At 49.2% G+C, this 18,456-nt stretch overlaps 1 protein-coding gene and 1 long non-coding RNA gene across 7 annotated transcripts; both read left to right on the top strand.

The window, feature by feature from the left end:
* Positions 1-324: 324 nt before the first annotated feature.
* Positions 325-8,393, top strand: LOC123350607. Of its 2 annotated transcripts, none has more exons than XR_006573776.1 (6): positions 325-426; positions 3,151-3,175; positions 3,682-3,735; positions 4,678-4,752; positions 6,233-6,352; positions 7,602-8,393. It is a non-coding gene; the product is annotated as an uncharacterized LOC123350607 (long non-coding RNA). The 2 variants fall into 2 exon arrangements; XR_006573777.1 differs by lacking the exon at positions 325-426 and adding an exon at positions 1,567-1,588.
* Positions 8,394-12,409: 4,016 nt separating this feature from the next.
* Positions 12,410-17,142, top strand: LOC123350657 (histone H3.3A). 5 transcript variants are annotated; one of them, XM_044989317.1, is made up of 5 exons: positions 12,430-12,542; positions 12,685-12,821; positions 14,357-14,512; positions 15,452-15,605; positions 16,455-17,142. In XM_044989317.1, the coding sequence occupies exons 3-5, from the start codon at positions 14,385-14,387 to the stop codon at positions 16,581-16,583; spliced, it is 411 nt and encodes a 136-aa protein (XP_044845252.1). In that variant the 5' UTR covers positions 12,430-12,542; positions 12,685-12,821; positions 14,357-14,384; the 3' UTR covers positions 16,584-17,142. The 5 variants fall into 5 exon arrangements, with proteins under 5 accessions (XP_044845250.1, XP_044845251.1, XP_044845252.1 ...); XM_044989315.1 differs by lacking the exon at positions 12,685-12,821 and having other exon boundaries at positions 12,410-12,542; XM_044989316.1 differs by lacking the exon at positions 12,685-12,821 and having other exon boundaries at positions 12,412-12,542; positions 14,354-14,512.
* The last annotated feature ends 1,314 nt before the right edge of the window (positions 17,143-18,456 follow it).

The following is an 18,456-nucleotide window of genomic DNA, read 5'->3' as shown; positions in this document are numbered from 1 at the left end:
TCTCCGCCTCCCCTTTGTTAATTGCACCTGTCAGCATCAAGTGACAAGGAGAGCCTGGGGCGAGACCACTGCCGCGAAGGAGCAAGGGGGAGTCTTATGTGTCATTGCCAGACCGCTGCACTCAACTCTAGACCCGTTTCCCACGAAACACGACCCTAGTGGTATCGAACCCAGTTTTGGGGGGGAGGAGGGAACAGCTAGGTTTACTGCGCGGAGGAACAAAGGTGCTGTAAACGGTCTCCTCCCCTTTGCTTCCTGCCAATGGACTCGTCGGAACGTTGGCGTTAAAACCGGCTGCGTTGCCGCGTTCTAAATCAGAACGCCCGAGGTTTCAACGTTCCAGGCTAGCCCCCCTGCGCAGTGGCTGCTGTCCCGGGCTCCTGCGGAAGCCGCTGCCATGGCTGTCCAAGTCCAGGTGGTTTATTGGTAAGCCGGGGTGGGGAGTAGCTGGCGGCGGGGTTGCATGCGTGGCCCTGGCGCCGTGGGAGCGGGCCGGTTCTGGCCCGTCAGCCCCTTGGGAGAGCAAGGAAACACGCGTGTCTTGCCGCTCGTCCATCCATACAGCGGCTCCAGCGTGCTAGGGCCGCTTACCAGGCCAGGAGGAGAGAGTGACCGCCCCCCCCCCCGCTTTGTTCTCTTGCTGGCAGGAATCCGCTCTCTTGCTGGTGTTAGACGCCTTAAAGCGGGGGGGTGGGGGAGGCAAGGCTCAGATTATAAGAGTGGCCTCGCCCAGACAAAAATCGAGGCAGGACAAATGATGCGGCCCTGGGGGACGTTTGGATGGAAATGGCTTAAAATGTTTGGCTGCTGTAGGGTGACCTGATGTCCTGATTTTTGGGTCTGTTTCTTATATAGGCTCCTATTACCCCACCCCCGGTCCCGGTTTTTCACACTTGCTGTCTGGTCCCCCTAGGCCGCCGTTACGCTGACTTGGCCGGTTGCCTTCTCTGAAGGCTCGTCTCTCTTGCCAGCAGAAGTTGGTCCTGTAACATGTATTACCTCCCCCACCGTGACTTTCTAACGGAGCCGAGAGCTGGGCCAGTTCTTGCCTGCAGTGACAGATGCACACAAGCCGCCAGCCCTGCGTTGACCTGGGGCGGGGTATTTTAGAGGATGTGCCACAGGCTGGGGCGGGGAACGTTCTGATCCAGCAAAGTATCCATTAAAAGCAGCGGGACTGGATAACGCTTATATCCCTTGCCCCAGTTCCTTAGTGGTCCTGACCCAAAGCCCCCTGAAGTCAGTGGGAGGTTCTCCGTTGATTTCCGGGCCTGCGGGTAAATCCTTGGAGTTGCTGGCCAGAAGGCCACAGGACAAACTGGGGGGAATGACGCTGTGCTGCCCTCTCAGGAATGGTCTGGCTGGATGCCGGTTTCACTCCCCCTTGAGAACAGGTGACTGGGTTGGAGGGTAACTGGGCCGATACCTTGGCTGTTTGGGGCTTAAATTGAGAGTTCTTTAAAATAAACCTGCACGGGTGTTGTAGGGGATTAAGCCACTTCTATCCCACAGGGTGAATGAAGCTGCTTACAGCCTAGCACGTGCTGGCTGAATGGTAGGTGGCCTAATGCCACCTCTGGGCAGTCAGGTGAGTCCTCGTTTATATTTGGTACTTCTGCTGCAAAGTGGCAGCTAACACGCCACCTCTGCCCACGTTCAGTCAGCCAGAGCTTGAGCTAGGTATTGCCACCCCGAAATAGACCGGCATTTCTCTTGCTTAGTGCAAGACACCTTAATCCTGACCTGCTGCAGCCTTTGCTAAGCGAATCCTCTGCCAGGCTGCCTCTGCGCTGATCAGCGGCCCCCCCTCCTGCTAGAGTAGCCCATGGCCTCCCATATACACAACTCTCATGCCTGTCAAGCACGACCCACAGCCCTCCATGCACCTATAGGTCCGGCCTCCCGAGGCCCGGCTCCCCATCACCTCCTTCTACTCGGACCTGAACTGCCTCACTTTTTGTTCCATAGACTTAAACTTTCTAACTCCCCTCTTGCTGCTTCACCTGTCTTCCAGAACGTGCGTAGTCGTGGTAGCTGTGTATCCTCTGGTTATCTCGGTGTAATGAAATCTCCAGAGCGATACCAAGTCTTGCGTGCTGTGGGAGTGGAGGAGTTATTCCATGTCCACGGGGCAGCAGTGAGAAGTGATTGCTGAAGCTGGGGTGGAGCTTAGGGGGGGAAAAAAGGGGTGGAAATCCTACCTCCTTGCCAATAAAATGGTTTTATCCTGCACAGTTAGTTGCTGTGACTCTAGGGTTTAGCCAACTCTGTAACAGTATCTTCTAAGAGGTTTCTGTTCCTCCTACATTCCCATGCCTACTCGAATAACTTCTGGAAGCGCTCTCCTCTGCTGCCTGTGCATCTAAAATAGACACAGGAAGGGTTGGTATGACGTCTCTTTCTCAGCAGCCAGTCGCTCTCTTGCATCTCTGATAGAGGGTGATTATGGGGCCAGTTTGTCCCAGCACCAGCAGGTGCGAGTGCAAAGTTCATACGCGCCCTATTCCAAATAATAGCCATTAGCGTGGGCGGATAAAGTCAGCAGTTGACTGTTTCTTGACATGATCTAAATGCAATGAAAGTAACCACATGGCAAGAAGGCTCAACTTCAGTCTTAAGTTTCTAATGAAAACAACTAGCAACAATCAGTATCTTTAGTGGGGTTTTACCCTTCCAGGGATTTGTAACTTTATCATTTTCTGTGGACCAACATTGATACTCAATACCCAGTGAGATGCCCTCAAAAAGGGGGTCATGTTGCCATCTAGTGTCTTGTCCCACAGAGAAGACAACAGGCCACTGCTTCTGGAGGCAGCATGGCCTTGTGGCAGAGCACTGGACAAGGTTTTGGGATTCCCAGCTCTGCCACTAACTTGCTTGGGTGACCTTGGACAAGTTCCTTTCCCTTCCGTAAAATGGAGCTACATGCTGCTCCTTTGCAAGGCACTTTGAGATTGGCTGATGGAAAGCACTATAGAAGAGCTAGGTGGTGATGGTATTTTGCAGCCTAATGTAGTTCCCCTTCTCCTCAAATAGCGGGAGACCAGGTGGGATTTTCAAGGAAGCTCAGCTCCTGTTTGAATTTCAGCCTTTGTCCCCTCTTTGGTTAGTGTCTATCTGCTGAAATAACTCTTCTTTGTCTCCCTGCAGCGGGGCCTGAGGCTACGGTCCCAAGGTAAGCGTCCAGATTCCTCGGTTCAGTTCCAGTTATAACTGTGGCGGTGGTGGGTGAACTGGACTGATGTGCTCCAGGACCCCATTCCTGTTCCCAGCACTTGGTCCCAGTCACTGGCCTTGTGCAAAGAGAGGAAGTTCTCCTCCAGAGAAAGTTGGGCTGTAGCACTTCATTGGATCTGCTCCTGAAGCATCCCCAACCCTTTTGTCCCAGCGAGCTTTTCCTCCCCCTCCGGTCCCCAATCAGCTGCCTGGGCTGTCTGAACCTGTGCATGAGGAGGTATAAATGGAGTTGCACTGGTGAGAAAACTGATGTGAAGGGAAGCAGGCAGTTGGGCTAGAAAGGGCTCCTGTACCCACAGCAGGCCATGTGGGGCTTGGCTCACTAGCTGGCACTGTTGCCAGCTGTTTTAGGTGTGTGAAGTAACAGCAGAGCCAAGATTCAGCTGGGGCGAGTCCTATCAGGCATTAACTCTGGGTTCTGCCTTTCCTCTCTCTCCTTTCTAGTATCAACAGCTCAAGAAGGAACTTCAAAAACAGTTCCCAGGCAAGCTGGAGATCGTGAGTATCCTGGGACTGTCCAGGGCACTTAGCTTTTGTGTCTGTCTGACTCCCAATCAGTGAATATGCACGGCCAAGGAATAGCCATGTCCTCTAAAGCTCCGGTTCTGTACTGTCAAAACTCCTGTTGCCTTCAGTGGGACTGTGCGATGCAGGAGGCTCTAAAGAAGTCCCTCCTCATCTGGTGAGACCTGACTGAGAACTGTCGGACTAAAAGCACGTCATGTCCAGCATGAATCTGGAACATAGTTGTCCGATCCATGGTTCATCTAGTATAGTATCTTGTCTCTGAAAGTGGCAAGGGCCACATGCTTCAGGGGAAGCTGTTTAACCTCTCAGATGTGCAAACGGGCACAAACATAACCATGGGGAAAGCTTTGACCTGACCCTGGGCTGCTGCTGGTTGGCTTACAAAGCATGCACCGTGTGGTAGGAGTAAGGGAAGCCTTGATCAAGGAAGCATGGAGCGTGGCATTAAGGTGGAAGGAGAAAGTCCTTGCAGAACTGAAGATGTTTGGACAATCTAGTATTGTGTCCTGATTTCCTTATGCGCCTCAATCTATAGATACTCTTCTTCTAGATTATAAATGGTTTGGGATAGGGATTCTTTGATATGCCTGTACAGCACCTGGCACAATTGGATCCTGGCTTCTAGAATACAAATTAACTTAATAGATTCCAAGGCCAGAGAAGGGACCATTATGATCATCTAGTCTGACCTCCTGTATGACCCCAGGCCAGAGAATCCCACCCTATCATTTCTGCATCAAGTTCAAAACATCTGTTTGCAGATGTATTCTCCTCTCTGGTGAGGCCTGTAGGGAGCACTCCTGTTGGTCTAACTAGGAACTAACATGAAGGGGAGAGCTTGCTGCTTAAAATAACCCTGACCCCCTTGGGGCTCGTCATTCTCAAGGTGACTGACTCCTCTTCTCTGCTTAGAGTGGCAAAGGGACCCCTCAGGTCACAGGATGGTTTGAAGTGACAATCGCAGGCAAACTGGTGCATTCAAAAATGGTGAGTGGTCTCTTCCTCCCCTCTCATCTAGTTCCTAACCGAACTGCTCAGCTGATTGTCACCAAGGCGGGTGATGTACATGAGACACGAAGACTTCATAGAGATGAGTTGTGAGTACAAGGCTGGGAGCCTTGTCTGGGCTCTGACATCTGTAGTCAGAGGCCGGTATCGAAGCTGGAGCAGTAGTCCTGTACCAGCCTGTACAATGATCCCCTTAGAATGTGCATGCTGAACGGGGATCAGTTTGGTGTGGGCTTCTAAGGAGCAGTCACTGTGGGTCAGGGGGTTGGTACTCTTCCTTCAGCGCTGCTGGAAATGAAACCTAAAACACATATCGGCCACGGACTCCTACTAGCCCACTCACTGGGCATGCAAGTGTTAACCCGATGCCCTGTTCAACTTATCTTAACTCCCTAAACTTCCTCTGCAGTTGCAGTAGGATACAGGCTGTGGTTTTATTCTCTCTCCTTCCCTGTCCTTCCCCTCCAACAGCTGCCACTTTCCACCTCAAAGATAGCTGCATTTCAGTGATGGATGAAACCTGCGTCCTTTATCTCCAGGGTGGCAAACTGAAATGGCTTATTAGCAGCCACTGTTGCCAGCCTTCACAGGAGGGAAAATACAGCTCCTTGGAAAACTTCATTGATGCTAAAATAGCTGTTGGCTCTTGCAGCTGCTGGTGCTGCAGGCCCTGGGGGATGGGGAGATTAGAGCTGCCAGTCCTACATTAAAAGTACTTCCACTGTCAAGTGTCTCTTTGAGGTGGCAGAACTGTTGAATGCTGTGTCCTTAAGGATGCTGCAGGAGCCTGATGAACTTGGACTGTCCTGTATGTGGCACCTTCTAGAAGGGGTCGTGTTTGCCCATATTTCTTGGCGGGGGAAGGGGCTGTAAGCTTCACCCACTCTTTTTTTTTTTTTTTTTTTTAAGCTAATATTTTGTCTGAGATCTTTGTGAGCCAGGAAGGTCCAGCAGCAGAAACAAGCTTTCTGTGCTTGCTGCTGTAGCCAAGGAGGAGCCGTGAGGTTTTTCCAAGGCTGCCTTTCAAACGCTGCATTGTCCCTCCGGTCCTGGCACTGCTGTCCTGTCACAGCTTCTTGGCAGTGATATGAGTGCCTAAGTAGAAGGTGTCTTGCGAGGAATGCTCTTAAATAGTGGAACTCTCCGGGGGCATAACTCTGGACACCATCAGTGGCTGTGTCAACCTGGAGAATTGAAGCCTTAAAACATAACGGCCAGACTGGGTCAGACCAAAGATCCATCTAGCCCAGTATCCTGTCTGCCGACAGTGGCCAATGCCAGGTGCCCCAGAGGGAATGAACAGAACAGGGAATCACCAAGTGATCCATCCTGTCACCCATCCCCAGCTTCTGGCAAACAGCCTTCTCATGCTCTGACTTCTTTTAGCCTTATGGGGCATGCCGGGAGGGGGGTAGAGTGGGTTCAGCCGCCCCCTTGCTAACTGGCTGCTCTCTGACAGAACGGGGATGGATTTGTGGATAATGGCACCAAGCTTTCCAAGATTGTGGCAGCCATTAAAGAGGCGTTGGCTTTGGGATAGGAACAGCAGAATGCATCGGCGGCTCCGTACATAGCACAGGTAAGGTGGTGGGTCTGGCTATCCCAGTAGCGCTGGCTCAGCCCTTCCTCCTTGGATAAACAGAGCCTTGCTGCATGTGGCTTTCTAGAAGGAGACCTTTAACCCAGGTCCTATCCCCCTTGGGATGGGTATTATAAATATGGTGGGGCACCCGAAAGAGCAAGGACTTGCCATGTTATGGTTGGTCAGAACTTCATCTTCCCCCCCCCCCCCAACCGCAGTACGCTGAGTGCTGGAGCAGCTGTTGTGCTTCACCCCAGAAGTGGTTGCATTCCAGCCTATATACATAGACAAGGAAACACTAGGGAAGGCTCCATGTTAAAATGCTGTAATGCTGCAAATCTAAAGCTCGCAGCCACTCTGGTTATGCTGGCTACCACCAGCAGGGCAGAGCATTCATGGGAGGCAAAAAGAGTCAGACTCCTCATGGAATTAACTTGGCAAAAGGGGTCAGAAAAGGAGCATGGTTCTGGTGGGCTGAGGTGCAGTGAGTTCAGGTGGTGCTGAAAGCAGACTTGCCTGCTTGGTAAATCCGGAACCAAGGCTAGCATCCTGGTCTGCTGGATCCCAAAATGCACCCCTACGCCCACACTTGTACTTGAGGACTGTTCCTTAATTAGTTCTAGGAGGTCTCTTGTCCTCTGTGTGGGCCATTGTGTTATGCTGGGTTCGTCTAGAGTGCTTTTATTCAAACACTAGAGGGCACCGTTACACTCACGCTGTATTGCAGCATGCAGGGTTAAGAGCAGTAGCTGCTGCTTCAGGTACATCAGACTGGAAAGGACCTTTCTGAGCCTTCAGTCCACTGCTGTCACAGACGGCTCCAGCATAGAATTCTGTACCTAAATTTAAGTGTCTCCATCTTCAAACTAACTCGCGCTTACTGCTCAGTTTGGGAGGCTGTTCCAGACCCTCGCGCCGCTGATGGTTAGGAACCTTCTCATTTCCAGCCTAAATGTATTCACAATCAATTTGTAACCGTTTGTTCTTGCGCCAATAATGTCCTTGAGCTTCAGTAGCTCTTCTGGTGTTTTTTCCCCACCACATCCTGACCTATTTAGAGAGAGCAATCAGATTTTTCCCCTCTCAGCCTTCACTTGGCTAGGCTAAACAAGCCAAGCTCTTTCCATCTCCTGTCCTAGGATGGGCTCTCCAACTCCTGATCATCCTAGTAGCCCTTCTTTGCGCTTAGTCCAGTTTTATTTTTAAAATTCTAGTTTAACTATATACGTTCCTTCTCTTCCTCTAGCTTGATGAGCATTTGCTTCGTTCAGCTTGGCCAAGCGCTTGATGACGGGAGTTGCCGAAATGTCCCCTGACGCGTGGCCGTTCCCAGAAGTTTTTGCGCAGGATTCCGGTTTGAACAAAGGCAGATGAGGATCCAGCTCTGTGCTTTGACATGCTTTATATCTGTACGCAACGCCTGTCTGGAGTTGAAACAGACCCTCTAACGTGCCCTGTTATATCACTGTGCCCTTAAGGTGCCTCTAACTTTGAGTAATTATTGAGTGAGTTTCACTGTTCAACCTCACAGAGAAATCTGTCTTAGTGCTGATATTGCACCAACAAGCTCTTTGTCTGGGGTTGCTGGGATGAAGGCTGTCAAGTAAGGGAGGGTCACCATCTGGGAATCCCATCAGTGTGGGAAGAGGAATTACAGCTCATTGTCGGGTATGGGGGGAACTGGGCGGGAAATGAGATAAAATGTTTTAACAAATGACGCAATATTCTGTCTAAATTTAAAACTCAGGATTTTTATAAATCCCAACATTTTCTTAAACTGTTGTCAAAACAGTTTTCCCCTCTTCTGCAGAACCTTGATGCAGTCCTGACAAATTGCATTGAGATGTCCCAGCTAGGCAGTGGCGTTTGCTCACAAAATGTAACCTCTAAATCTTGATATTTCTCAATCGTGATAATGCACTTCCTCCTTCCAGAATCACCTAGTGTTGCAAAACTTTTTTTTTTAATTTTGTTGTATGATTAACTTTTGTTGCACTTCAGAAAGGTGTCTGTCAAATAAAATAATGAAAGTCGTAAACTGGTTGTGTAGTGGCTTCTTTCTAGTGCTTGCTAACTGACCAAACACACAGCAAAAGCAGAATCTCTGTTCCCTTGCAATATGGGGTATAATTCTTCTATACCAATACTCCGAAAGAAGTGGCGAGTGGTCTAATGCTTCAATGCACTGTGAATATCATGAAAGCAGCATTCCAGGTCCTATATCCAAACCTATTGAGCATCTTCCATCCACACACTCCACTCCAGCAAGCCTGATGCAGCCTTTCATCTTTCAAGACTTCTTTGCAACCTCAGTAGCAGGGCTCATATTGAGATGTCCCAGCTAAGCAGTGGATACTTCTAAAGCAGGCAGGACCTTGCTTTTTGTGACCTCAAAATTCTCCTCCTACCACATCTCCAAGGTCTTGTTACAATGGCTTTGAGCCACAGTCCCCCAAACCTTGAAACAAAGGAAAACTGGTGGCATTTGCAGGCCAATTCTGTATTGTGACTTTTTTCCGCTCTCTGCTTCAGGCTCCGGTAGCATAGGGTGCTGCAAGTTAAGATTGTGGGGCGGGGCAGAGCTGGGCTGGAGAGTGGGAGGTGTACTAGCAGAGAGGGCTGTAACTGGGGACTGAAGTACATGAGCAGTGTGCACAATGCCTACCCTATGCCAATATGTTCTTAGTCTCGTTTTCATTAATGCTAAAATAAACCTCCATTAATTGTTCTTTTAAATCAGCTTGGCCCAAGTTACCCCTGTAATTTGTACCTATTAGGAAACAACTCTTGTAAGTAACCAGTAAAGGAGTAAATCCTCTGGTGAGGCCAGGCCAGTGAGAGGTCTCTGGTGCATAGGGTGAGACTTATTTAAAGCTCTGACCTTCTATTGCTGTGACAACTTGATGCCCTCTCCTTACCTCTCCAAACACTGCTTTTTTGTAATAATTTTACCTTTTAATCCAACAAGCCTGTTTTTGTTCTTCCACAATTGACCTGATTTAATGTGGAGCCTAGGAACCCATGACCCTCTCTGTAGTGCTTAGGGATTAGCTCAGAGCCCCCAGATTTCCAGTAGAGTGGAGCTAGTTGTAAATAAGTTCTCTCACATCACCAGTGTCTCCTATATGAAAATAGTTTAAGATACCACACCTTGGGGGTGGTCTAATTCAGATCTATTGTCAATCAGAACACTCCTTTTTAAAAGGAGGTCTTAAAAGGAAAACCAGTGGTCTTGTGGTTCAGGCTTAAAACAACAGAGGTTCTAGTCCTAGTTATGCCAGACTTGCATTGTGACATCACCTCTATCTCCCATTCCTCATCTGTAATATCCACCTTCCCAGGAGCAGCTGAGGTCAAATTTCAGTAGTGTTTGTAGTGTTCCAAGAGTCAGAGGGGATGATATGGAAGGACAAAATCAATTTTATAAAAAATTGATTAAACTACATTTAGTACTTTGTCTAAATATACAGTTAGTACAGTTTTTTAGCAACTCTGGTGAGGGTGGAGACATAGAACTGTGCCCTCTGGTGCCCACAATGATAAATGCAAGTAGTATAAATTAGCGATTTCCTGGTGGTGGTTTTCTGAATGTCCTTGCAGGACAAATTCAGGAATTCATGCTTTATTTCTATTGGGGTAGTGCCCTGGGGAGCCCAGGCAGCATCAGATGCCCAACTGTGCTGGGCTACTGTAGAAACACTCAGGGAGAGATGGACCCTGCACATAGGACTCCTGTATATTTGGAGAAGGAGGTATCGGAGTGAGTTTTGAGTTGTCTAGTAACAGTGGGCCTTAGTCCAGTTTGAGCAAAACTGGATCATGCAACCACTCCCATCTGTCCTCTGCTGTAATTCAGTTTGTACTGGTGAATGATCTCTTAGAAATTATTACAAGAAGGCCGCATGCTTTGTTGCTCATGTCGGCTGAGCTTTGTGGGTTATCCAAGTGCAAATGGAGGCCCAGCTGGATGAGCTGCCCAAGAACAGGGACCCGTTACGTTGGGCATTTCACATTCACACAGTAGGAGATATTTGTACCTCAAAGAGCTTACTTATGTTTCACACTATCTACAGTTGAACATCTTTTGAAAGTGATCCATTGCTCTTCATAACCACTGAGGTCAGGACAAGAAGTAATTGGCTTAATTTGTAGCAAGGAAGTCACATTGGATACTAGGGCAAACTTTCTAACGCAAAGCACAGTTAGGCACTGGAGTCACCATCACTGGAGGGTTTTTAAGAACAGGTTGGACAAATCCCTCTCAGGGATGGTCTAGGTATAATTCAGTCTACTTCAGTGCAGGTGGGTGGGCTAGATATGACCTCTTGAGGTCCCTTACAACCCTACATTCCTCTGATCATACTTCCAAGGCTCCCATCTTGGAAACACCTTTTGCACATGCTTCACTAAAGCAACTAGTAGTTGAAGTTGAGAGGACTGCTCAGGGCAGCAAAGTTAAACATGTCTGCAGGATTGGGCCTTAAGACTGAAGATTTCCCCATGACCCAAAGTCAATTCTTGTGTGTCTTACAAATTGTCCCTCTGGGTGTCAAAGTTTACGGACCTTCAGCTATGCAGTATTTTTTGGATAGTTAACTTATTGCTTGAGAATGGTACCAGCTTGACAGCCTTGCAGCCTAAAGCGCTGCATTTATCCCCCAGAACCAGTACAGCCCAGGCAGTGGCAGGGTGAACAACCTCACCACAGCCCTGGAGTGACAAGTACTAAGGGTTAGAGGAGAAGTCAGTCTTCACAGCCCATTCTCCCTTTGCCCCTTGTTACTGAGCCTCAGTGAGGGGACGGTCACAATGCGGACACTTCTCCAGCTAGCAGTCAATGAAACCATCAACTCAAAGAGAGAGAGACGAGCATATGGGAAAAGTGAAGTCCTGTCTAAAAACATGTCCAAGGGTACCATATACAGGAGGTCTCTTACCTGAGATAATAGGGTAGCAGTGACTAGTTAATTATCCTCTCTAATGCACCTAGCTGTCTAGGTACTCAGATGATGTGATTTTGGCATCAGCACCAGTTGACGTGACTTGTGATAGGGAAGGCTGGCATAACGTTGACAGTGGCTTGATGTGGGGAAAACGGTAAAATTTGCACCAGCCCTACTTGATGTGACTGGTGATAGGCTATTGATGTTACATGGGTGTCAACCTCACTGGTCATGGCTCATGCAGGGGGTAGATGTGACTTGTGTGAGGGTTTTATAGTGACATACGTGGCTAGTTGGCATGACTTGGCATGGGCCATACATAGGGTGACCAGACAGCAAACGTGAAAAATCGGGACAAGGGGTGGGGGGTAATAGGAGCCTATATAAGAAAAAGATCCAAAAATCAGGACTGTCCCTATAAAATCGGGACATATGGTCACCCTATACGGGGAGGTTCATATGGCTAGTGCAAAGGGCTTGATATAATATGTGCACTGGAAGGCATTGCCAAAGCTTCTGCAAGGGCGTTGACATGTTATATATTAGAAAGGTTGGTGTGAATATGCGGGGGGAAGGGTTGGCATGTTACATGTAGGGAAGGTTGGCATGACACACATGGGGGAGGCACTTGGTGTGACATGTGCCAGGGGTTTCACATGTTACATGTAGGCAAGATGCATGCTGGGGGGGCGCTTGGCGTGACTTGTAACAGAGGTTTACTGTGTTACATGTAGGCACGGTTGGCATGATGCATTCCAGAGCTTTAGCGTGTTACATGTAGGCACAGTTTGGTGTGACCCACGTGGGGGAGGCACTTGGCGTGACTTTGTGCCAGAGATTTTACATGTTACACATAGGCAAGGTTGGCACGACACATGCCAAGGGTTTAGCCTGACTCGAGGGAGGTCTTAATGTAACTCATGCAAGGGGCATAAAATGCAATAGGGTCTGTGGTTAAAGGAAGGTTTGTCATTGCCAGCCCTGTGCCTGGGGTGGGAACAGGGCCAGCCTGGGTGGTGCTCACAAGATGGCGCCCACACAGCCTGGTTCACCTCAGCTGACCTCCCCTCCCCTCCCCTCTGCCCCATTGCATGATGGTTAAATAGCCCAGCTGGGGAACCCGCCATTTTCTGCTGGGGCTGGCGGGAAAGGCGGGAAGGGAGCGAGAGCAGCGCGAGCGCCGGCGCGGGACTCCCAACGGCTCCAACGGTCGCTGCAGTGAGGAGCGCGAGCCACACACACAGGTAACAAGGAGGCGCGAGACACCCCCGTACCCGGGCTTCCCCCTCCCCCCTCGTTCGAAAAAAGGGGGGGTGAGTAGAAACCGAGATCGTCTGAGGAGCCTCTTCCACCAAGTAAGTCCCGCCTTCCGTCTGTATCCTGCAGCTCATTGGTCGGGCGATGCGAGAGCATGGTGGCCGCGCTGATTGGCTGGAAGCCCCTGAGGCAGCCCCGAGGTCGATTGGTCATGAGCCGCGTCAATCACCGAGGAGGCTTCGCGGCTCTACCGCCTCTCTTGTCAGGTTACATACCTGTTGGCTGTCGACCCTGGCCGATCGGGAGAATGCCCCAGTTAGCCTGGGGAAGGTCACCTGACTCTAGTTAGCCAATCAAACCCAGACTTGGCGCAAAGGCTTCTGGAAGATGTAGTCTTTTTAAAAAAAAAAAACAAAAAAAACTTTATGTGGATAAAGGGGGCAAACTGGGGTGGGGACTGGGAGCCAGGACTCCTGGGTTCTCTTTAAAGCAGACTCTGGTGGCTCTATAGGGGCTGCCGGATTGGCCACAGAGGTGGGACACCATGGTGCAATTTGGTGTGGGGTTGCTATTGTCCTTGCCGCCATCGCCATGGCGCCTGGTTGCCATGATGGTAGTGGCTTTGGCCTGGTGCCCATTGTGATGGTGCTGGTGTGGAACTGGCACCTTGGCAGGGTCTCACGTGGCACCGAGCCAGCTCTGATGCCAGATCTCTCCTTTGCAGGGATATCGCTCGTTTCGGTCCCAGAGCAGCCTCCGCTCCATGAACGGTTGATGGCCCCTCCTTGCTTTTTGTAACCTTTCCCCCACACTATATGGTTGCTCCCAGCCAGGATGACCCTCCACGCTCTCCTCCCCACAATGATCCCTTTTCCAGACTCACTCAGGCCATTCCCAGCTGGCTCCCTCTGCTGCCTTCACTTCCCCAGCCCGACATGTCTCCCTGCCCTGTTTCTGAGCGATCGGGGCAGCAGGTTCCTTTCTCCCCGCAACTGGTGCCACTGATTGTCGGGGAACCTCAGGGGGGAAATCAGTGACTTTTTCTTACTGTTGGGAAATGTCACCTGTGGGTCTGTGCAAAAACTGACAACTGCAGAGGGAGGAGAGGAAAAGAATCCAGGAATCCTGACTGTAAATCCCTCTCGCCTTAATCCACTAGCCCCTAGTCCTTTGCCAGACCTGGGACTAGAACCCAGGAGCAGTCCTGGCTCCCAGACCCACTTCCTAATGTAATCACTGGATCCTGCTGCCTTCCCATGCTGGGAATAGAACCCAGGAGTCCTGGCTCCTAGTTCTAACCATTAGACCCCATCCTCTTCCACAGCTGGGAAGACACTTCTCCTCCTCTTCCATGCTGGGCAAATCAGGTTACTGACTGAAATGATCATTTTATATTACAGCAGAAACAAAACACAGGTTTGTCTGTGACACTCTAGTTATAAACGAAGTAATTCGGAGTGAGCAGTTGTGGAATTAGCAAAAGCTTTTCAGGGTTTTTCTGGTACTATTCCCCCCCCCCCCCCCCAATATAGTGCCAGAAATGTTCCTAAACATTTATATGGCGACCTCTAGGGTTACCATAGCATCTGAGCATCTCAGTCATCAATATATTCCTCCTCCCAACACCCTGGGAAGACAGCGCCGTGTGACTAGCTCCATTTTACCAGTAGAGAACCACATTGGCTTAGTGACTTGTAGGTCACACAGGGAGTGATGGGACGAGACCCCAGGTCAAGCTGTTCTTGAAAAGGTTAAACTGATTTTCTCCCCTTCCCCTCCTTTTTTTTTTTGTTTAAAGCAGATTTCTTCCGCACTAAAGACCATCCAGAATGGCCCGTACCAAGCAGACCGCTCGTAAATCCACTGGTGGGAAAGCCCCCCGGAAGCAACTGGCCACCAAAGCAGCCAGGAAAAGTGCGCCCTCCACTGGGGGAGTGAAGAAACCTCATCGTTACAGGTACGTGGAGTCACGCTTTCTCTTCTGGTGTGCGTGGGAGATGTAAAGGGGAGTTCTGCAGTTTGCCATTGTAAGAAAAAAAACAAATTGTGACATGTATCATAGCCTTAATTCTTATGTACAATGGGGGAGCGAGCATGGGCTGGTAGTTAGGGATTCAGACTCCTGAGCTGGAGTTTTTTCTGCCAGTTATGCCACTGACCTGCTGGTGTGACCTTGGGGAAGTTGCTTCCCTTCTCCGAGCCGTGGTTCCCCCCCATCCTTTGCTAGGCTCATCTGCTTAGCATGTAAGCTCTTCAGAGCAGGGACAGTCTCTCACGATGGGTACGTATGGGGCTGAGCCCAAAGAGGCCTTGACTGAGATCAGGGTTCCGAGTGGCTCCTGTAATTACAAATAATAATGATTTGTAGTGAATAGTTTTATAAAATATTATGCTCTCGGTTGGGTTATTAAAAACAGAAGGGACAAACACATGCATACAAAGGTGCTTGTAGCTAGCTCAGCAACCCATGTTTGAAAGGGCACCTGCGCAAAGGTTGAGATTTCATCATTGTTCCAGTCCTTGTTTGGAAGGAGCTGCTAAAGTTCTTAAAAAGCTTGAGACGTACCTGTGGTCTAATATTAGGGGCTGTCAACTTTGTTGATCCCCTTTAAATATTGCGTTTTGTTTTTTAACAGGAAAGTTTGTGAAATTAACACCAGTGAAATAGGCCAGCTTAACAACCAGGGAGTCCTGTTTGTCCCCAGAGACTGTGGCAGGGCAAGCGTGTGTGTGCGTGTGTGTGTGTGTCCCCACCTCTCCTGGGTACACCTGAGACACTTACAGAGGAGAAGGGAGTTCTGTCTGCAGTCCTTGGCACTCTGATGTCTGAGTGTGGCTGGGAGCATGGGGGTTAAATTCTGAGCCCTTTAGGTTATGTCTTTGAAATCTCTTCCAGGCCTGGCACTGTGGCCCTTCGAGAGATCCGGAGGTACCAGAAATCCACTGAGCTGCTGATTCGCAAACTCCCGTTCCAGCGTCTGGTCCGTGAAATCGCTCAGGACTTCAAGACGGATCTGCGGTTCCAGAGTGCGGCCATCGGAGCCCTGCAGGTAGGCCACTTTGTCTCTCTTCCCTGCTGGGCAGACAGAATGAAACCTGTCTAACTTGCCCCCAGACAGTTGGGAAGCACCTTCCAAAGAGTGAGCCCGACCTGCTTTGCAGTCATCAAATCTGTAGAAACTAAAGATGGAGGCATGTGCTCATCTCGAGAGTGACCTGCAGAACATACCTCTGCTGCTCAGAGCCTCTGGCTTCAGAATGTAGAATCTAAATTCCCCGTTGATGTCCACAGATTACTGCTTTCGCCCCGAGAGGCGACTGCATCCCAGTGGTGTGTATGTACAGGCAGAGGAGAGAGACTGACATCAGTGGCTGCTGCAGTGCTCAGCTTCTCTGTCAATAAGTGCTCCCTAAAGTGCTTAGAGTTCCCTGGGGACGAAAGGTGCTGCGGAAATATAACTGCTTATTATGACTGTGCTCCTAATCCACTCACTCGTGGCAGGGGAAAGCATCCACGTCTCAAAGCCGCTGGCGTGGGGGTGTTGCGCACGTAGCGTTAGAAAGAGCTGCCACGTTTGAAACTGTGCTGCTCGCTAGTGTAGATGGGTGGGGCGTGAATTTGGGGGCTCTGAATTGGTTTCCTCACCTGCCAAATGGGGTTCAACTGACACTTGGGAAGCCCTTGAGGCACACGCAGCTGGGTAGGTGCTAAGCATGTAGGGCCGGTTTTTCAAGAGCACTCAGCCCCCCTTAGACATCAGAATAAACAACCAAATAAACGGCACGGAGCAGCAGGAAAAATCTGGCCCTCGGTACGATGGGAGCATTTTGATGCCTCCTAAAGAGACTGTTGCGAAACAAATCGAGCTGTTACTTCTGTTGTGGTTTTTTCTTGGTAGGAAGCCAGTGAGGCTTATCTCGTGGGTCTCTTTGAAGACACCAACTTGTGTGCAATCCACGCCAAAAGAGTCACCATCATGCCAAAAGACATCCAGCTGGCACGTCGTATCCGCGGCGAGCGGGCTTAACTCATTGGCGGCCGATATCCGCTCACACAGTGTATTAGAGTAGACTCTAGGTTTGTTTGTTTTTTTCCTACTCCTGTTTGTAGTGGCTAGGACACGGGGAGATGTTATAACCTATCTTAGTAGGATATAAGCGATCAGGAGAGTTGAATCAGTTTGTTCATAATGTACAAGCAAAAAAACAAATTGAGAAATTTACAAGACTTGGATTTTTTTTGTTTTGTTTTTGTAAACTTTTTTTCAGAATTGCAAAAAAAATATAAAACAAGGGGGAAACATTTTTGAAATATCTGGTTTTATACACAAAACTTAAGTAGATTTAGGCATAACATAAGGAGCTTTTGGTCTTCGGTTTGTAAAAAGATATCTGCAAAAGATCACGCTACACTATATTTTTCATTATTTGATTTCTTTTTTTCCTTTGTATTTAGAATGGGCATGATATTTAAACTTGTTTTCTTATTTCCATCTGTCTCGTGAAATGTGACTTGGACCTTTGTAACTATCAGGTTTCTTCACCCTGTGGTGGGAACAAAAAAAAGAAATAAATGTTGAACAATAACCTTTTTGCTTCCGTAATCTTGTATTTGCTGTCGCACTAGGATAGATGTGTGTGTCGTGCCCTTCAGTAAATCAAAGCAACTTACCTTGTGCTGACACAATAGCCAAAGTTCCGTAAATCCTTTAAGGATCTCCAAGTCCTTCTGGGAGCATTAGTCTGTTGTAAGTGACTGGCCCAAAATCACAGCAAGCCAGTGGCAGAACCAAAAATAACACCCAGGAGTCTGGAATCCCGGGTCCCTGCCCCAGCTAAGAGACAGCCTGTCCAGTTGATGTGACACCATATCCTGCAATTTGGCTTCAGGATACAGAGGAAAGAACCCCCACCCACACGCCCTCTTCCCGTTGTGGTGTTTACTTCATGCAGTGGGATACAGAAGGCAGGGCCTCAGGACTCCTGCATTCTCGGGCTGACTTGTCATGACCTCTGGCACAGCGAAGCTATCTGTTTATCTCCTCACTGGTAACTCTGTGCCGCTTAGCTAATATTTCTGAAATGCTTTGGGCTCCGCGCTTTGAAGGGTGCCATCTAACGGGCAAGTGCAGGGGTTATTGAACGCTGATAGATAAGCCCTCATTTTAACAGCCCTTGGAGAAGATGGTGATTTAGAATTGCAGTGTACGTTTAAACGCCTCTACTATTTCAGCGGTCATGTTTCATGCAGGCCTGGCTGTCTTTTTTGCTCTGGGTGTCGGATGGGGGGTGGATTACCTATGCTCAGTGTAGACACTACCTATGCTGACAGGAGGGGGTCTCCTGTGAAGTTTTACAGCTCTTCTGCTGTTGGATTTCAAGTACTGACAAGCTCTTGATTTCACTGCGTGTTGTTCCTGCCCCGGAGAACTCTGATGGCACGCAACGGGGCCCTGCTTAAACTCAAAACGCACTGAGGCAAATTCTGCCCTTCGTTGTACACGACAATGGTATAGCCAAGATCAGAATCGGGGCCACTGCATGTTTCCAGCTCATTTCTGCTGGTGAAGGGTCTGGAATTTCCCATCTGTCCTTCCTTGAAATGCCCTCAGCCACCCAACTGGATATTTCGTACTTGTTTTCCAAGAGGATTTGTTCTGATTGGAGCAGTGTCTCTTTGCCTTTAACACATACTGCCCTTTAGAAAAGAGCAGCGTGCCTTTTGCGATAAGCACGGAGGGAAAGGCTTTTTGTGGGTTGAATTGGTGGCTTTTTTTGCACTGACCTACTTTTTGCGTAGGCGTTCTGTCCTCCGTAGGATTCGCTTTGGAGTCTTAGCATCTGACTCCATAAGGCACCATTAAAAAAGCACTTTACTCCCACACACAGTTTTGGATTGCT

This window comes from Mauremys mutica, chromosome 15, assembly GCF_020497125.1.
Source record: "Mauremys mutica isolate MM-2020 ecotype Southern chromosome 15, ASM2049712v1, whole genome shotgun sequence".
NCBI lineage: Eukaryota > Metazoa > Chordata > Testudines > Geoemydidae > Mauremys > Mauremys mutica.
The sequence above is the reverse complement of the archived record's forward strand: the minus strand, read 5'-3'. Positions and strand labels throughout refer to the sequence as shown.

Bases quoted from the DNA above. Each gene is read 5' to 3' on its own strand.
- LOC123350657 (XM_044989315.1), top strand. From the start codon at position 14,385: ATGGCCCGTACCAAGCAGACCGCTCGTAAATCCACTGGTGGGAAAGCC. The intron at 14,513-15,451 runs GTACGTGGAGTC...AATCTCTTCCAG, and splicing joins AAGAAACCTCATCGTTACAG to GCCTGGCACTGTGGCCCTTC. The intron at 15,606-16,454 runs GTAGGCCACTTT...TTTTCTTGGTAG, and splicing joins CGGCCATCGGAGCCCTGCAG to GAAGCCAGTGAGGCTTATCT.